General features: G+C 39.8%; 1 protein-coding gene across 1 annotated transcript; it reads right to left on the bottom strand.

Annotated features, from left to right (window-relative positions):
• Nucleotides 1-324: 324 nt before the first annotated feature.
• slc43a2b (solute carrier family 43 member 2b) lies at nucleotides 325-16955 on the bottom strand. Its single transcript, XM_047379738.1, has 14 exons — nucleotides 16698-16955; nucleotides 14223-14520; nucleotides 13942-13997; nucleotides 13778-13854; nucleotides 8577-8669; nucleotides 6656-6789; nucleotides 6330-6526; nucleotides 6101-6244; nucleotides 5958-5975; nucleotides 5320-5452; nucleotides 3456-3588; nucleotides 2426-2499; nucleotides 2120-2243; nucleotides 325-1721 (listed from the first exon to the last, which is right to left on the bottom strand). The coding sequence occupies exons 1-14, from the start codon at nucleotides 16855-16857 to the stop codon at nucleotides 1560-1562; spliced, it is 1803 nt and encodes a 600-aa protein (XP_047235694.1). The 5' UTR covers nucleotides 16858-16955; the 3' UTR covers nucleotides 325-1559.
• Nucleotides 16956-20569: the final 3614 nt, after the last annotated feature.

Raw genomic sequence — 20569 nt, 5'->3', positions numbered from 1 at the left:
ATATTAAGTTTTGATCTCATCTGATCAGGGCAACTGGATTTCTAGTGGCTTTCTTTACACTTCATGAGTTCCTGACACTTAACGATAGTTTCCACATTTGTGGTATTTCAGGTTACACTTCAACTCATTTGTTCATATGCAGATTCTGCTATCTTTGCATGGTACTTCTCTATTTTATTTGTTTTTAATGTTGGTGTTTTTGTGCATTAATTTGATGGAAGACTTGTGTATGCTGGTCAAACCAAAGATAAACCTACCACTGCCATCTCCTGATTGGTGTTGGACCAACACAAAACAAACAAAATTAATAATTAACATAATGCATTGAAAAAAAGAAAAATCTTTATTAACTTCCACAAATCCTTCCATGTTAAACACAAACACCCATGTAGCAAAATATCCCTACTTTATCTTCGTTCAGGGTAAAAGGAGCTCCAGACAAACAAAACAGTACAGAAACATTTATCGGAACAGCGCTGCACAGTTAAGTACACAAAGAATTTAAAATGGAAATGTTACGATAAAATAAATACTCATATACAAGAGCGGTGGAGGGGGTTGAAGCCAATCATCCAGAGGAAGTGCCACCATGAGCTGGGTTTGTGTGGAATTGGGGTAAAAGGGCTGACATTCTCTTAAAGGAGACAGACTAGATGGAATAATTACTCAATCTAAGACATCTAAATAATGGCAGCTTTATGGGAAAATGCATTAAGTCACTGTTACCATGCAAGTGTAGAATGTGTGAAAATTCAATCAGTTAATTTTCACTTTTTCATTGAAAGAACATTCCAAAGGTGTAAACAACTAAGGCTAACAGATAAGAAAAAATAAATACTCTAAGCTGTGCATTTTTTTCAAAGAAATGCACAGCACTGCAGTAGACTCTGGTCTGCAGGAATAGTATCATCAGATGTTAGCCTTACAAAAGGATTATGACTGTCTCTTATGCTTGCCCAAGAAACATCAGCAACATGTCTCTACTCTTACTCATCCTACTTTTTCCACATTTCCTTTTCACAATATCTTGGGAAAAATCCAGCAGAGGTACTGATAAGTAGCACCATGCTATGGGATCTGGATGATTTGCCGTCAACATATAACACATAGGAGAAAACCCATAACAATAGGATCACCCTCTAATTTTAAAGAGGTTAACTGGAAAGGTGATGCTGAATAACCTTGTCACTGCATCAGGAGGACATGTATTGTTTCTCTACTCAAGTTATTTTAAGATGTTAAAGCAGAATAAATGCTGTAAAACTCTGGAGGTTAGGGAGAAAACGAAGTAAATGAGAGCTCTGAGGATTTGGGTAAATACAGATGGCTGACGCCTCTTTCCTTTCACAGTTTCTCCTCCTGTTTGCTCTCCATCTCCCCTGTGTGTTTCACTTCTCTCCTAGTCCGTTGGACTCATTTCTGCAACAACAATCCCAGTAGCTTTTTGTTTTAGGAATTTGTAAAAATGGGTGTTGTCTCCCTTATGGAGATGTTTCATAATTTTATGTTCAAAATGTTATGACTCCTGTTTTACACGCCGTTTCTCTCTCTGCCCTCCTTTAAACGAAGGCCTCTGGGATCTCTGAGCCGTTGATTTTGATGTATATTTTGGCGTCCTCAGCTTTCTGCTGGAGTTCTTGATGGAGCGTTCGCCTGTACCAGATCAGGAAGAGAGGCAGCAAGAAGCCCAGCATACTGAGCACAAGGAGTCCAATGTTAACCTGTAGGGCGACACCAGAGTTAGCAAGGTTTTTGTGGTAAGTGTCCACCAGGTTTCTTTAGCAATCTGATCATCTTCGCTGTCCCTGCTGAAGAAAGTCATCCTGTAGCACAATACATATTTGTGCTGCACTTCATAATGCTTACCCTCAAAGGTGATTGGTTGCACTGGATTTTATTTGGTGGTATAAAGGTAAAGGTGGTTGAATCACACTACACTGTTTATATTATACATCTTTTAGGTCTGAAATAGTGTAGAAAAAATTTTTAATCAACCCCCTTTACTCTCAGGCCTAATGTTTGTGTTTTAATGTTAAAAAAGTCAACGGGTTATATTAGTTTGGCAAGCCATTTCCTGTGTTTGGCAGCTGAATGTGTTTGAGTGGGTGAGTACTCCTACCCAGAATGGGTCTCCTTCTAGTGGTCCCATCATAGCCAAAAACAGGGGCTGTTGCAGCAAAGCAAACACAGCACTGACCAGGGACTGCATCCCTGTTAAACTGCCAAACTGAGAGGAGGGATACCTATAAAGGTAAAAGATATCAGTTTAGCTTCTCATGTTGTAGCACCGTCCACATACAGACGATCAACATCATAATATCCTTGAAAGTTTGAATATATACAATGATTTAAAATTAGTGTGCATTTGTCCCAGGCATTTGAAATTAAAATGTGCATGAGAAGTTAAAATGACAATAATACGTACACAGCAGCATAAAGGCCCCCAACAGCAGAGTGAATGAATCCTCTCACCACAGTGTGTAAGACGAATGAGACGATCTGAGGAAAGAAGAAAGTAAAACAAGTCAATGTTTTTTCAAATGACACAAATTTGTCTTAAATTTTGTTTAAAAATCCTTCAAATAAGTTGATACTTTATTGCAGTAGCATTGTAGCTCTAAAATATTTTGAAAAATCCAAGCATTAATGTGAGCACCTTTATTCACTGAAGAAAAAAAACATAAAAAGAATATTTTTTAATTGAAGCTAATGATTCCTTAACTTTTTTTTAAATGTTGATTACAGTTTCTGTGAAAGTTTGAGTTTTAATCCATGACTTTCTATTTTACCTCTGATATAAATATGACACAGACTCCCATTTCCTTTAGCTGCTGTTCACTGTGCCGGATGAAGAACCCTATTTTGCCACCAAGTACAGTAAGGATAATGGTATGGGAATATCAGTTATGCTGTGGGCCTGATTCTCTTCCAAAGGCCCCGAGAACCTTGTCAAAGTGCAGGCCATCATGCACTCTTTAAAATAGCATAAAATTTAAAAACAAATCAGAAAACAGGTCATCAATGGGTCTTTTAGCAGGATGAAGTAAAAAAAATATATAGGCAAATCAGCACAGACATAGACATAAACAGACACAAAATCTACAATGGCCATCTCAGTCTCTCTTGCAATAAAAGATTAATTCATTTTAAGACATTTTATTAATCTTCAACATGGAAGCCAATACATATTTTCCTTGTCGGTAAATTTGAACTATGTCAGGCTAGCTGTTTTTAATCAAAGGCAAGCTAGCCACTGAGGATAGTATAGGTGTTTGCATCTTATGTGAAGTTAATTAAGTTTCCCTTTACCTGGATAGCGTTAGTGTGCAATGAGATGCCACCATCTATTTTCAGCTTGTTACAGTAAAATCAGCTTTGCATATGGACACAGACCTGATGAGGACATTGAAGAAAAACATCCAAGGAATACTGTTAGCATGTGGGTGGCTGCTCACCTGTACTTGGAGATTTGGCACCAGACAAGTGATGCCAAATCCCACCAAAAGCAGGTTTGTGAGGACGAACGCTCGCAGGGCGTTGGTCACCTTCTGGGTCTTCTTGTCTCTGCGCTTTGTCTTGCTTTCACCGCTAGAATTTCAAAGAGAAAAGAAGCTGGTTTACCAGGGAGTAATGTCATGATTGCATTTTACACATTGAAAGAGTGAAAAACTAACTCTGAACTGCAAGCGTCCAGAGGGGATAAAGATGCAAAAAAGATATTCAAAAAATCAAAGAGCGAAGGTTCGGTTGCCTTTCATTTTAGCCTGTTGTAGTTGCCATGACTTGGATGACTGAGACTTTGCACAGGTATATAAACAACTAAATCTCTAAAATTTGCCTGTTCTATCAACTGTAAGACATTTAATTGAAACCATAAATTTACATATACCATACAAAAGAAAACATCTAATTGTTGGATACCATTACACAAACTTCTCACAACTATCTACTAGAATGTTGGCCCATTTCTCCTGACAGAACTAATGTAACTGAGACAGATTCGTAGGCTGCCGTCTTCTCACACATCTTTTTAGCTCTGGCCACAGATTTTCTCTGGGACTGAATTCAAGCTTTATGATGGCCACTCCAAAGCACTGACCTTGTTGTCTTTAAGCCACTATGTCAGTGATTTGGTGGCTTGCTTAGGGTAATTGTCCTTTTGGAAGAACAATTTGCACCCAAGCATTAACTTTCTGATCGATGTCTTGAGATATCGCCTCAATATGTCCAATATATCCTCGCTGCTATTTTGTAAAATGCACCAGTCCTTCCCGCAGTAAACACCCCTACAACATGTTACTGCCTTCCCCATACATCTCAGTTGGGATGATGTTTTCAGACATTCAAACTTTCTCCTCCCCTTTTGTTCTCAAAATATAATGATGGTCCTTTTTGGCCAACCACAACCACATCAATTTCAGTTTCATCAGACCACAGGACATAAAAAAATATGGTCTTATGCTATAGGTACATTTGCAAACAGTAATCCATTTCTTCATTTTGCTTTTGGAGCAGTGGCTTTTTCCTCTCTGCGTGGCTTTTCAGTCCATGTTGATACAAAACTCGTTTCAATGTGGATAATGGAATTCTCTTCCTAGCTTCAGCCAACATCTTCACAAAGTTCTTTACTTTGTTCTGGAGTTGATATGCACATTTTGCACAAAAACATGTTCTCTCTAAAGCACAAAACCTTTCTCTACCTGAACCACAATAACAGATAAACATTCCCATGCAGTTTCTAGTTGCGTATTCTGTAAATGCTTGAACAGATGAACATGGCACCCTCAGGCTACTGGGAATTGTACCCAAGGGTGAACTACACTGGCGGCAGTCCACAATTCTCTGCCTAATGACTTGGCTGATTTCTTTGGATTTTTCCATGATTTATCATGAGGAAACAATGCGTTTGAAGTGCGTTCCTTCAAACACATCTATGGGTGTGCCTTCAAATAACTGAAAGGTTTTGAAATAACCTATTAGAAGCCCATGGCATCGTCATCATCATCATTGCTTAACGGCATGGAGCTTTAAGTGTATGTAAATGTCTGACTTTGAAGAAAGTAATAAAAATGATCATTCATGTAACAAAAAATTTTACATTTTGTTTCATCAAACAAGGAATGTTAAGACTTTTTAATGTCAAACAGTAAGGAAAGAATTATATGTGTTTTTTATAGTGTGTGTAAATATTTTATTTTGATAGCACTTTCATTTTAAAAGTGAATGAATTACCTTACAAGAAACTAACATTTTTCATTTTGTCTCTGTGAGTCTGTGTTTTGCAGTGTGGAAACTGATGAACACTAAGGTTCAACCCACTTGCTTAAGGGTTCCTTGTCCTCGTCTCCGTCCACACAGTCCTTCAGTTTCCAGTCCATGATCTGACCAATCACGGGAGTGGTCATCAGACACAGCAGCTGCAGCACGCCGAAGATGGACGAGTAAAGACTCACTAAGGATCAAATGAGAATAAAATCCTTATTGTTGTTTATGGAAATATAGTATAACATTTTTGAGAAGAGGTAAAAAAAATGTGTCTAAGCCAAATGACAAAAGTGGGGAGAGTGATCACTACCTGGTTAGATAGTTAGTCAGTATAGTTAATAAGCTGTGTAAGACATAAAATACCAACAAGGTTGTTCAAAAGTCAATATGTTGCCATTAAGGGGAGTATTTCTGGCTCAGAGAGCAGTGATGCATGAAATGTGAGTCATGTGAAACGGTGTATGATGTTTGTTCGGCTGATTCTTCTGGTAAAGTTGTTAATGAGTAGAATAATGGTACTGGAGCTTTAGCTACAAGCAGTGCAGCAGCTGAAGGACTTAGTTATTAACAAGGACAACCACTAAGTCACCTGAGAAAACATCTAAATTTATATTCTATGTGTTGTCAGCTTCATATTTAATAACCTAATGCTATGGTAAACTACTGATAAAGCTGAAAGTTTTTTGTCTTACCAACTTCCATCCTTTCCACTGAAAATTAGAAAGTTATATTCAGTTGCTTTCAGGTCAGGATATAAACCAGGTAGTTGTTGTTTTATGAGTCTGTCGTTCCACACAGACATACGTGTGTCAGAAGCAAATGCCAACAGACTGACCTGTGTTGAGGTCTCCACCACAGAGCACCTCCAAAACGCTGTTCATGGCCCCCATGTAGAACAAGAGACGGAGCTGAGTGATAGACATGGTCAATGCGCTAAGTAGGAAAATAGGGCTCATGATGCTCTTCAGAAAAGATTCGGCTGCAGAGGACAAAAACAGGAGAACAAACTAACATATTTTAAACCTTACTCATTTCAGAAATTTTATTTTACACTGAACTCTTACATTCTTCCTGAGGCTTGCAATCCATTTCTAAGTCCATGGTAGAAAGGCAGAGAGTGCGTCCATCCTTACTGACCACCTCCTTTTGTTTCACGTTGTTGCTGACACTCAGGCGGCGGCCAACTGTGGTCACTTGGTGGTAGAACTGCTTCCCTGTGATCTTGTGGTCAAAGCCCAGCCAGCTGAACTTGATCTTCACACTTAGAAGGTAGAGGAGAAAATAAATGTTTACATAATCTTTGATCAAACTCTCTCAGTGGGAGTAAGATTTCTGCAGACTGTGTAGTTGGGACCATAAATATGCAACTGTGTGTATTTGGGCTACTAACGTGTAGTCCATATCTTCCGGTCCAGGGAAGGGCTCCAGGGGCCAGTTGAAGAAGCAGTTCAAGAAGACCAGACCGGCACAGGAAGCCCACACCACAAGAATGGTAATGAATGGGATACCGAAATCATAGATGACCTGTGCACATTGAAAGACAGATAACATTTCAGAACAACTTATGTAACATCTAGTGTAATCTGATCATCTACAAATAGTTTGCTTCGTTCTAGATTTATATCATATTGAATATGTATTTGACAGAGATTAAATTTCAAAATCTATCTGTTCTGTAAATATACAGATGTTCAAAGCAGGTAATTTTATATTAAGATTTCTCAAAAAATAATGATAACGAAAACAAAAACATCAAATAATAATAACATTTTATTGTTTAAGGATGGGTTGAAATATTTCTGGCGAGTTTATATACTCACTATGGATGAACATCTTATTAATTTTGGGTCTTTAAGGAAGCAGTAAACAGTAAAATTTTGCAGGATGTAATGAGTGAACAACAAATAACTTAAAAAAACAAACAAAATTTGATACATAAGTTTGAATTTATTTTGTGTTTCCTCTCATCCCCAGTCAAAATTACGAATACAGGCTTAAAATGTATATATACCATATGCCCCCATGAAAATATGTTTTTGTGGCTGGACTTTCTGTAGCCATCAAAACACTCCCCCGTTAACTTAATTATGGCTAGATATTTGACCTAGTACTTGGGAAAAATTGACAGAATGAATAAAAAATGGTTGGTTTTCCACTGTTGGAGATAGGCACCAGCTCCCCCGGCAACCCTGCGCAGATAAGCAGGTATGGACAATACATCGTTGTTTTCCACCCAGGGACAGTGGAGGATGGGGATTGATGTGGTATATATAACTGGCTAGGATGTTCACAAAAAGCTCTTTAAGGCTCATTCCTGCTTATACTTGGAAAAAACTGCTGGAAATCCATTCTCACTGTCCACAAGGAAGTGAATTTTATAATGTCATGGACTGAAAGCCAATAAATAACCCCCTGGTCCAATGTGGACATCTATTTTGTTACAATGACAAGATGTCTGTTTGGAGGAGTCAAGGTAAGGCTTTTAAACCTCTTAACACTGTACCAGCTGTCAAGCATGGTAGTAGTAACATTATGCTGTGGGACTGTTTCGCTACCAGTGATACTTCTGCTTTGCATAAAGTGGTTTTAATAATAAAAAAAGTACTACCTCTTAAGTCATCAGCGTCTTGTAGCCCACAGTAAGATTTTTGAAGCTTGGATACAACTGGGTTTTCTAACATGACAATGATGCCAAACAAACACTTTCTGGTTTGGCCTCAACCTCAACTCTGTTGAAAATTTGTCTTTGCCAAGAAACTAAACAATTTAAAGGGACTGTAAAAATTCTGCCAACAAGAGTTGTCAAATATCCAAACAGATTTATACATGTAGCCTAGATATATTAATATATTATTGGGGCTGCATCTATAAATCCAAGTTTATGTGTATAATTTTAACCATGGTTGGAGTGTAGAAAATCCTGAAAACTCTTCTGTGGATGTTTTTGTTATTTAATCTTTCAACTGGAAAAACATACATTTAACTATATTATTATAAATTCAGAATTTATATGGTACTAATGCTTATGATTACTGTATGTAAGCTTCTCCCCAGAGTGATGTTTAAAGATTTACCTGGACTATTGAAAAAGCATCTTAAATGAGCTAAAAATAAGTTGATTGGACTGTTCCTCAAAGTGTCTGAAGGGCGACAATTGCTACATTTGTATGATCTTATGGCTGAACAGTTATCTTTATGTTACGACAACAGTACCATAAATTCAAATTCAGCATTCATCTATTCCTAATAACAGTGCTAATTTTATTTGGATTCATTTAAAAGTATTTAATGAGAAAGGATATTTTTCATACCTTGACACCAGGGAAAGTGACCGCAGAAGAAGCATAAGAACCAATCATGAGGGCAATGAAGGTAGAACGAAGGTTTCCAAACATGTTAGGGAGCTGAAAAGTTAAGGAAAATAAGGAACATCATAGATAAGCATATGCTGTCCATACTGTACACCCCAAATAGTCTTGTACTAAAAGATGTATGTTAAATAAGGTCTTATCCACTGTGAATGTAAACATAAAGGCTGAACAAAATACTGCTAACATCATAGTTATGCCAGCTGCGCTTATTTGGAAATGGGGGATAGTATGGGGGCACCATGAAGATGATGCCCAATGACACTTAGGTCAGAGGACCCAGTGGGGACCAATAAGCAAGAATACACGGTTCAAAATCAAAGGAGATGAAAACACAACAAACTGACATGAAACAAGTCAAAGCATAACACACACACACAGCTGTCAAATACACCATCCAAAACTCTTAGCAGATGGATCTACACAGCAGAAACAGTCAGGGGGGTTGAATGAGGTGAGATGATACTTAGAACCGATGCAGGCACCAGGAACTGAGCACACAAGATGGAGAGAGTAGTGAGTTTATTTCTTTATTTTATCTTGTTTACACCCACTGCTCCAATGGGAAGATAAGGAAAACAGAGTTGGAAGTCAAAACGGGCGACACAACCAACAAAAAGACATTCACGGACGGTTCTGTTTTCAAGTGGCTGAACAACAACAAGCACATTCAATTAAATAAGTCTGGGGAGGGGATTTGCTGTAGTGGGTGTTGAGTTTAAAAAACACTCAACCAGTTTACCGTACTCCCCAGCACTAAGATCATTCAAAAGTACTAGTCAAACTTAAACAATAAAGATTTATCAGCTATTGCATGAAGAAAAGTAACTCAGCATGCTGTGTCATATAGTCTGTATAATACTGGCAGAGAGTTAAACTGTCATTGCTGAGTGTTTCCTAATAGTCACTAACTGATTATAGGTCTGCAGAGAAGCTATTTTCAAGGAGCCAATGTTCTTGCTTGTCTTTAATGATTAACCCAACACTAAAGCTTCTTTTATAGCGAATGAGGTTGTTAGGGAGACAAGGTGAACCAGCATCCAAGGGTAAAGACATGGTTTCATGCATACTGTGGAAACCCTAGTGGGCCCATGGCTTCAGCTAATGAGACATTTAAAGGTGTGCAACAGACTGAGGAGTAGAGATGAGGAATGCTTTAGCCTGTGTTGCTATGGAAGAATGATGTTTCACATAGATTTACTGGTGTAGAGCCCCTCTCCGGTGAACAACATCACCATGGTAGAGCCATGGACTCCTGACAGAGTTATCAGAGATTAAAACGGATGGTGAGAGGAAGCAACAGGAGGAGGAAAAACAATGAGGAAAGAATGCAGATGAATAGGGAGGCATCCACCAAGTGATCGCTTGAATTAATTAAGGTCATGGGTTGTTTTTTTTTGCCTTTGTACCCATGGCTCCGCATAGATTTAGTGAAAAACATTTAGCATATGTAACACTTGTTTGTTCACAAATTTCAGTGTGCAAAGTCAGATACAATCAAATTAAGATATGTGAGCTATGATATGAAGCTGTATGTTGTGCAGTATCTGTACTTGAGTACAGTCAGTCATGCAAAGAGTTCTTTAGCATTACACTCTTGTGAACCTTTACATACAGTGCCTTGCGAAAGTATTCGGACCCGTTGAACTTTTCAACCTCTTGCCACATTTCAGGCTTCAAACATAAAGATATAAAATTCTAATTTTTTGTGAAGAATCAACAAGTGGGACACAATTGTGAAGTGGAATGAAATTTATTGGATATGTCAAACGTTTTTAACAAATAAAAAACTGAAAAGTGGGGCGTGCAATATTATGCGGCCCCTTTACTTTCAGTGCAGCAAACTCACTCCAGAAGTTCAGCGAGGATCTCTGAATGATCCAATGTTGTCCCAAATGACTGGTGATGATAAATAGAATCCACCTGTGTGTCATCAAGTCTCCGTATAAATGCACCTGCTCTGTGATAGTCTCAGGGTTCTGTTCAAAGCGCAGAGAGCATCATGAAGACCAAGGAACACACCAGTCAAGTCCGAGATACTGTTGTGGAGAAGTTTAAAGCCGGATTTGGATACAAAAAGTTTTCCCAAGCTTTAAACATCCCAAGGAGCACTGTGCAAGCAATAATATTGAAATGGAAGGAGTATCAGACTACTGCTAATCTACCAAGACCCGGCCGTCCCTCTAAACTTTCATCTCGAACAAGGAGAAGACTGATCAGAGATGCAGCCAAGAGGTCCATGATCACTCTGGATGAACTGCAGAGATCTACAGCTGAGGTGGGAGAGTCTGTTCATAGGACAACAATCAGTCGTACACTGCACGAATCTGGCCTTTATGGAAGAGTGGCAAGAAGAAAGCCATTTCTCAAAGATATCCATAAAAAGTCTAGTTTAAAGTTTGCCACAAGCCACCTGGGAGACACACCAAACATGTGGAAGAAGGTGCTCTGGTCAGATGAAACCAAAATCAAACTGTTTGGCCACAATGCAAAACGATATGTTTGGAGTAAAAGCAACACAGCTCATCACCCTGAACACACCATCCCCACTGTCAAACATGGTGGTGGCAGCATCATGGTTTGGGCCTGCTTTTCGTCAGCAGGGACAGGGAAGATGGTCAAAATTGATGGGAAGATGGATGGGGCCAAATACAGGACCATTCTGGAAGAAAACCTGTTGGAGTCTGCAAGAGACCTGAGACTGGGACGGAGATTTATCTTCCAACAAGACAATGATCCAAAACATGAAGCCAAATCTACAATGGAATGGTTCACAAATAAACGTATCCAGGTGTTGGAATGGCCAAGTCAAAGTCCAGACCTGAATCCAATCGAGAATCTGTGGAAAGCGCTGAAGACTGCTGTTCACGAACGCTCTCCATCCAACCTCACTGAGCTCCAGCTGTTTTGCAAGGAAGAATGGGCAAGAATTTCAGTCTCTTGATGTGCAAAACTGACAGAGACAAACCCCAAGCGACTTGGAGCTGTAATTGCAGATAAGGGTGGCGCTACAAAGTGTTAATGCAAGGGGGCCGAATAATATTGCACACCCCAGTTTTCAGCTTTTTATTTGTTAAAAAAGTTTGATACATCCAATAAATTTCATTCTACTTCACGATTGTGTCCCGCTTGTTGTTGATTCTTCACAAAAATTTTTAATTGTATATCTTTATGTTTGAAGCCTGAAATGTGGCAAGAGGTTGAAAATTTCAAGGGGGCCGAATACTTTCACAAGGCACTGTACAACCACTTGCAAAAAAATTAACATTCTTTAAACTTTTTCACACTTTGTCACATTTGCTCTTATGACCCTTAATGCACTTTAATTGAGATTTTATGTGATAGACCAGCACAAAATAGTGAATTATTTTGAAGTGGAAGTAAAATGATGCCTCTTTTTTAAACAAGAGCGGAAATGGGGAAATGTTACAGACACATACAGGTCCTTCTCAAAATATTAGCATATTGTGATAAAGTTCATTATTTTCCATAATGTCATGATGAAAATTTAACATTCATATATTTTAGATTCATTGCACACTAACTGAAATATTTCAGGTCTTTTATTGTCTTAATACGGATGATTTTGGCATACAGCTCATGAAAACCCAAAATTCCTATCTCACAAAATTAGCATATTTCATCCGACCAATAAAAGAAAAGTGTTTTTAATACAAAAAACGTCAACCTTCAAATAATCATGTACAGTTATGCACTCAATACTTGGTCGGGAATCCTTTGGCAGAAATGACTGCTTCAATGCGGCGTGGCATGGAGGCAATCAGCCTGTGGCACTGCTGAGGTCTTATGGAGGCCCAGGATGCTTCGATAGCGGCCTTTAGCTCATCCAGAATGTTGGGTCTTGAGTCTCTCAACGTTCTCTTCACAATATCCCACAGATTCTCTATGGGGTTCAGGTCAGGAGAGTTGGCAGGCCAATTGAGCACAGTGATACCATGGTCAGTAAACCATTTACCAGTGGTTTTGGCACTGTGAGCAGGTGCTAGGTCGTGCTGAAAAATGAAATCTTCATCTCCATAAAACGTTTCAGCAGATGGAAGCATGAAGTGCTCCAAAATCTCCTGATAGCTAGCTGCATTGACCCTGCCCTTGATAAAACACAGTGGACCAACACCAGCAGCTGACACGGCACCCCAGACCATCACTGACTGTGGGTACTTGACACTGGACTTCTGGCATTTTGGCATTTCCTTCTCCCCAGTCTTCCTCCAGACTCTGGCACCTTGATTTCCGAATGACATGCAGAATTTGCTTTCATCTGAAAAAAGTACTTTGGACCACTGAGCAACAGTCCAGTGCTGCTTCTCTGTAGCCCAGGTCAGGCGCTTCTGCCGCTGTTTCTGGTTCAAAAGTGGCTTGACCTGGGGAATGCGGCACCTGTAGCCCATTTCCTGCACACGCCTGTGCACGGTGGCTCTCGATGTTTCTACTCCAGACTCAGTCCACTGCTTCCGCAGGTCCCCCAAGGTCTAGAATCGGCCCTTCTCCACAATCTTCCTCAGGGTCCGGTCACCTCTTCTCGTTGTGCAGCGTTTTCTGCCACACTTTTTCCTTCCCACAGACTTCCCACTGAGGTGCCTTGATACAGCACTCTGGGAACAGCCTATTCGGTCAGAAATTTCTTTCTGTGTCTTACCCTCTTGCTTGAGGGTGTCAATAGTGGCCTTCTGGACAGCAGTCAGGTCGGCAGTCTTACCCATGATTGGGGTTTTGAGTGATGAACCAGGCTGGGAGTTTTAAAGGCCTCAGGAATCTTTTGCAGGTGTTTAGAGTTAACTCGTTGATTCAGATGATTAGGTTCATAGCTCGTTTAGAGACCCTTTTAATGATATGCTAATTTTGTGAGATAGGAATTTGGGGTTTTCATGAGCTGTATGCCAAAATCATCCGTATTAAGACAATAAAAGACCTGAAATATTTCAGTTAGTGTGCAATGAATCTAAAATATATGAATGTTAAATTTTCATCATGACATTATGGAAAATAATGAACTTTATCACAATATGCTAATATTTTGAGAAGGACCTGTAAGGTATGTACATCTGCTCAAACAACAGACAGCAGGTGCAACAGCTCTGCAGCAACAAGACTGCAAAGCACACAAAGGTGGCACATCCACTTACTGTGAGTGAGGTGAAGGTCATGCACATGCCCCCGAAGCCGTTGAAAGTGAGTGCAATGAAAATAAGAACGGAGAGTTCTGAAAAGAACACATCATTAGACTGCCAACAATCACCGCAACATGTGTAGATATGAAAAACGGACTGGATGGATTACATGGACTTACCATTTGGTTTGTAAGCCCCATAGGCAATGAGTAGACAGGAAAAGGCAAAGCAAGTGCTGAAAACAAATGATTGTGTCAAGCATTTCTAATGACAAAGTAAGAACCAAAACCATTTTGGTCGTGTTGCTGAGCTTTATAATTTCTAATTAAGTTTCCTTTGAGAAGAATATAAAACTAAGATTTTCTTGTAACTCTTTGTGGTTACTTGCCTTTCTCAAAACCAGTATTTTAATATACTATTTAAAAATTATGAACTAGCATTGCTTTCTCCCTGTGCTCACCTGCCCAGCAGCCGAAGTTTCCGAGGCCCATATTTATCCATGACGATCCCCAGTGGCAGTGTGATGGCTGAAAGCAAGAAGGAGCCCACTGTGAAAGCCAGATTCAGCATTTCGTCCTGCTCTTTGCAGATCAGCCAGCCGTTCATCCTCAGGGGCCCGTCGGCGGTGACCAGGGGCCTCATCTCTACCCCGTCTCCCCAATCCTCCATGGGCTCAACCCCTTCGTAGTACTCGGGGGAGTATTCAGCAGATGCCGGTGTCGCAACAGGTTGAGAGAGATTGTGGCTGGAGCTGTTACCTTAAGAACACAATGAAATTATGAAATTAAAAAGGTTTTCTTTCATAGGATCAGATGGATTTTCAATTTCTTCTCTTTGTTGAATCATATGGATGCACAATGGGGTAAAAAAGATAAATGTGAGGTTTTAAATTACTTTCACATAAGGAAATTCATAACTTCTAGCTAGATGAAATGCAAAGTTTGCACTTCTATTTATTCACAGGATCATGACACATCAACACGCAGTCATCACATGTGGAATAGACTCATCCTGAGTTATACGTGTGGTAAACCTCAGACTAGAAACTGCAACATGTTAGTACAAATCTGCAGAGACAGAAAAAAATAAGCAGGACTCAAATCTTCTTGGACAGAAAGGCTCTCTGGGTTTTATTAAGACTTTAAAATAAGTGTGTGGAATAAAATTTTATCAGGTGGCAGAGGCAGTTAACGGAGTCGTGTTATCAGCACGTTATTATGTGAAAAGGTACAAAAGTCCAGGACGAGACCAAGTGGTAGAGCAACTTGGAAAACTGCCTGTTTTGTATCAACCAGCCAGTGAGTGTGAAACTGAAAAATGGAACATTAGAATGCAATTCATAAAAAGATGCCAAATCCTTCTGCAGGACCCCACATCATATAACTTCCTAATATCCTGCAAAGTTCCAGTTCAGTTTGTTACAGTGTCTTTTTTTAAACATTACTGTACTATGGGTGCAAAGTGAAAAACTTGAGATCTAACTTGATTAATTTTGCTTTCAGATTGTATACATAAACATTAAAGAGTGAAGTGAACGTTGCCTCACAATAAAAAAAAACAAAATACCCGTGCATGTGAAAAAAGAAGAAATATGCAGGGACAAACTGATCTCATATTAGACCACATGGTTTCCTTCTGTTGCACAATGCATGGTTACTGTGTTACCGTGCTTGCACAAGGAAAACCCCGTCTGAACCACACCAGCATATTTTATATCTGGATTTTATAACTTATATTCTCCCACACAGGTCATCTCTACTTGTACGGATCATCACTTTTCTCTCAGACTTTGCCCCCTCCGTGCTCTTTATCAGCACCCTTTAAACTTCCATCCTCCTGGTAATAAATGCCTAATGTGGAACTCTCTGTTCCTCACTCATATGTCACATGGCTGAAAACAGCTGAGATGCTGTTTTTTATGTCATTAGAATGAGATAAAACTGATGTGATAATTCTCAGAGAAAACATCTACTAACCTAGGATGCCCAGCTGTTTCGTGCAAAAATGAAACAGTTGGGCAATTTTAGTACCCTGCGGAGAATTGATTCCCCACAAAATTATTCATCCCTCTTGCAGTTCTTTTCTTTTATATTTTCACCTTAAACCACAAATTTCTGTGTACTTTATTGGGAGTCTATGTAAGACCAACACAAATTTCAACATAAATGTGAGGTGTATGTTAATGATAGGTAATTTTTTGTACATTTGTCTTCAGCTACCTTTACCTCTATACCCCTAAATAAAATCCTGTGCTGCAAATTGTGATTAAATGTCACAAAATTGTGACTTGCAACTCCGTAGAAGCTGCAGATAACCACATCTCAGGTAAGACAATTGGCCAGAAGGCCAACTCATGGTTGTGCACTCCAAGAAGAAAGCCATTGTTGAAGAAAAGCCATAAAATGGCCTTACTTGTTTGTAGTTTTCCACTAGCCCCATATGAGGCACAGTAAACATGGTTTGGTCAAATAAGTACACAGTTGAACTGTTTTTAGACTTTTAGAGTACAGAAAAATAAGATACCCTGTAACATTCAATAGATTAAGTGTATTCTTTTCTTTTTTCCCTTTGTACCACTTTGCCTACCTGCATTCTTGCTTGTTCTAATTTACCAGATCTGGTTAAACCCCCTGAGTCCCTAAAACAGCCTAGGACTGCTTCACAGATAACACTTTTTATTTCCAAAGAATGGAGGAGACTGGAAGGCAGCAGTGTTGCTCTTGGGAAAAGAAAACTTTCCTATCCTTTAATTACAGTCAAAGCACTACTTTACCCAGCCTTTATTATTAAAAGTATTTGCAGAGTGTTTTGATAGAAAATTCACAGTATTAAACATAAATGCCTTGCTTTCTGACTGTAGATTTTGCTGTTGTCAGAGATCCATAATAAAAAACAAAACTGATGATAGTAATGCAAAATAAACATTCAGACTCACCCTCCCCGTTGCAAAGGTAAGAGTAAAAGCCCTCTGACTTCAGCATGATGAGAAGTGATCCCCATCCCAGCAGCACAGCAGAAAAGAACAGGTTCTCAATGATGGCGGTCACTGCCATCCACCAGCGCCTGGCGAAGGCTGTGGCAAGGGTCGGAGCCATGGCAGAAGGGGAGAGTGGAAACTTCAGAAAGACAGAGGAAAAGAGAGGAAAGCTGGAAGAGTGTAGTGAGAGTCTCCCCCGACTGACGCTCAGGATGAGAAGTAACAGAGCACTTATCTGTGAAAAGAGAAGTGCAGGAAGGAGGTGGGGTTATAAAGTCAACCTATCACTGATGTCAGTAAAGCCCTGGAGGGGTTGGCTTTTATAACATGAAAAGATTAAGCACTTAACTTTGCACCAGGAGGAGAAACCTGATTGTGTGTAAAAAACTGTTAATGAGCCACTATTGTAAGTAAGGAGCTGCCTTGTCTCTTGCATTCCTTTTTGATTGATTTAAAACCTCACTCATTATTGTTATTGTAAATCATGGTGAATATTAACACTCTTGCTGATAAACTGTTCATCACACCATCCAACTACTGGTAAAATGCCACATTATACTTAATAAAAACAAGAGAAGCTTCCATTTTTGGCATCACAGAGTTTCTGCTGGTAAGTAAACTGGTCCAGACTGGGCTAAAGACTGAACAACAGATGACCCTCTTGTGTTTGTTCTACGCCACCCCCTTCCCAAATGTCCTCTCATGTCCATCCAACCGTTAAACATATTTTTCTGCAATTACTGTATTGCATCCCAACCGATTCAAACAACATTCCTTGTTCTTTCACTCACACAAAACATGTTTACCCTCAAATAAGATGCAGAACCAGCAGATATAAAAAGTAGTGTCTACAGAGGTAACTACTTCAAAGAACAATGAGCTTGCACAGAATAATTATTTGAAGGCCTATTTCTTTTGAATAAAAAACTTCTTTAACATTATTCTCTAATCTTTCTTTAAATTTCAATAAATAAACATAAAAAAGATCTCACCGTTTCAGGCTGAAGGCAGTGCTACAAAGCAGCCAGCTCTCTGATGTTTATCTTGCTTTCCAATAACCAGGTATCTGTGAAAAGCAACATGTATATACAGGGGTTGGACAATGAAACTGAAACACCTGGTTTTAGACCACAATAATTTATTAGTATGGTGTAGGGCCTCCTTTTGCGGCCAATACAGCGTCAATTCGTCTTGGGAATGACAGATACAAGTCCTGCACAGTGGTCAGAGGGATTTTAAGCCATTCTTCTTGCAGGATAGTGGCCAGGTCACTACATGATACTGGTGGAGGAAAACGTTTCCTGACTCGCTCCTCCAAAACACCCCAAAGTGGCTCAATAATATTTAGATCTGGTGACTGTGTAGGCCATGGGAGATGTTCAACTTCACTTTCATGTTCATCAAACCAATCTTTCACCAGTCTTGCTGTGTGTATTGGTGCATTGTCATCCTGATACACGGCACCGCCTTCAGGATACAATGTTTGAACCATTGGATGCACATGGTCCTCAAGAATGGTTCAGTAGTCCTTGGCAGTGACGCGCCCATCTAGCATAAGTATTGGGCCAAGGGAATGCCATGATATGGCAGCCCAAACCATCACTGATCCACCCCCATGCTTCACTCTGGGCATGCAACAGTCTGGGTGGTACGCTTCTTTGGGGCTTCTCCACACCGTAACTCTCCCAGATGTGGGGAAAGCAGTAAAGGTGGACTCATCAGAGAACAATACATGTTTCACATTGTCCACAGCCCAAGATTTGCGCTCCTTGCACCATTGAAACCGACGTTTGGCATTGGCATAAGTGACCAAAGGTTTGGCTATAGCAGCCCGGCCGTGTATATTGACCCTGTGGAGCTCCCGATGGACAGATCTGGTGGAAACAGGAGAGTTGAGGTGCACATTTAATTCTGCCATGATTTGGGCAGCCGTGGTTTTAAGTTTTTTGGATACAATCCGGGTTAGCACCCGAACATCCCTTTCACACAGCTTCCTCTTGCGTCCACAGTTAATCCTGTTGGATGTGGTTCGTCCTTCTTGGTGGTATGCTGACATTACCCTGGATACCGTGGCTCTTGATACATCACAAAGACTTGCTGTCTTGGTCACAGATGCGCCAGCAAGACGTGCACCAACAATTTGTCCTCTTTTGAACTCTGGTATGTCACCCATAATGTTGTGTGCATTTCAATATTTTGAGCAAAACTGTGCTCTTAACCTGCTAATTGAACCTTCACACTCTGCTCTTACTGGTGCAATGTGCAATCAATGAAGACTGGCTACCAGGCTGGTACAATTTAGCCATGAAACCTCCCACACTAAAATGACAGGTGTTTCAGTTTCATTGTCCAACCCCTGTATACTCGTGCACTCAGCAAAGGGCGCCCCCTATTGAATTTTCGCTGTGTAATGTCTGCACTCTGATCAGCCCACAATTTTTTAGAAAGCCCTATCTTGAGGGCAGAGCTGTAAAAACAAAACCATTAATCTATTTAGCAACTTAATGCACCTAAAGAATTGTTATGTCATGCACCCATAACAGAGGTCATGGGAAAATTTAAAAAACATCAGTGTTAAGGAGAAATTCAAGTTATTGCACAACGATGTGTGTGAGTGGATTTGATTAGTCACACCAAACTGTGTATGAGGACAGAGTATATCTGCAGGTGTCAACAGTTTTGTGGATCAGTCTTAACTATTGATTGATCAGGAGAGCAGAACAAAGCCTTGACGCAGATTCAGTGCTTATGTGAGCGGTTTTCAGATGTTTACTGCACTTTGTTTACGAGCTATGGGCAGATTTAAGCAGTGGTGGTTAATACCATGAGGGTTTTGGCTCCCTGCCCAGGGAATCATGCCCATGGAGACACCATAAGTGGTTCCAACAAGTTTTTTGTTGCTTATTTGCATGTTGTGGCACTATAGTGAGCACACGCCCTGTGTGAGAAAATGTTGTTGTGAACAGTGGGATGATTATGAGGCTGAAGTTAGTATCCGATTTAAAGTTTCCCATTTGGGGCTAAATTAAAGGGCTATTTCATCCTTTTCAATTCTGTATGTATTACAACCATCTTGGAAATGAGACAAATATTAAAACAACACTATACTGACTGCTCAGACGATTATTATTCTTTCTACACTGTGTCCAGATCTTTGTTTAAAACATAGTTTCATGTATTTGTTGAGGTGGGGGATGATAGAACACCCACATCACTTTTTTAAAGGTCAAAGACTCAGTGTTAAGATCCTTTGGTGTTTGGGTTTTTAAATGTCTTTTGAGTCTCCGTTTTCATCATTTTCCTGTTGTTTGTGTTCTGTAAATGTTGCCATTTTAGCTAATTTCTCTGTGTATTAGTTTCTTAGTTTACTTTTTGTTTTTGTTTGTACTTTTGGATTATCCTTGTTAGATTTTTCCCTAAGGTTTCATGTATCTCTGTTCAGTTCCAGTCAGGTTCATTCAATTCAATTCAATTCCAAAATACTTTATTATTCCCAAAGGGAAATTAAATGTTGTCATAGCTCATATTATGTAGATTTCTTCAAAGAGCTGCTGTAGATGCTGATGGCTGTGGGCAGGAAGGATCTCCTGTAGCGCTCCGTCTTACAGCAGATCTGATCATTAGTCTCACTCCCTCAACTCCCTGCTTTCACTCTGCCTCAGCTGCTCCACATATCCCCTGATTGATATTCAGATGAATCTAATGTCATTCTCAACTCCTTCCTCAGCATATAAACTCTGCGGTTTTCATTATTCTCCGCTGGTTTCTTCCATTAGACTGCCTGATGTTCCATTGCTCCATTTATCTGGTACTTTCTCCATTCCACCGTC

This window comes from Girardinichthys multiradiatus, chromosome 11 (assembly GCF_021462225.1).
Source record: "Girardinichthys multiradiatus isolate DD_20200921_A chromosome 11, DD_fGirMul_XY1, whole genome shotgun sequence".
NCBI lineage: Eukaryota > Metazoa > Chordata > Actinopteri > Cyprinodontiformes > Goodeidae > Girardinichthys > Girardinichthys multiradiatus.
The sequence above is the reverse complement of the archived record's forward strand: the minus strand, read 5'-3'. Positions and strand labels throughout refer to the sequence as shown.

What these genes read in the sequence shown, in the direction of transcription:
- slc43a2b (XM_047379738.1), bottom strand. Translation starts at nt 16,857, where the DNA reads ATGGCTCCGACCCTTGCCACAGCCTTCGCCAGGCGCTGGTGGATGGCA. An exon ending in AAACTTCGGCTGCTGGGCAG is followed by an intron (nt 13,998 to 14,222) that starts GTGAGCACAGGG and finishes ATTTGTTTTCAG; the next exon opens with CACTTGCTTTGCCTTTTCCT. An exon ending in GACAAGGAACCCTTAAGCAA is followed by an intron (nt 3,589 to 5,319) that starts GTGGGTTGAACC and finishes TTGAAATTCTAG; the next exon opens with CGGTGAAAGCAAGACAAAGC.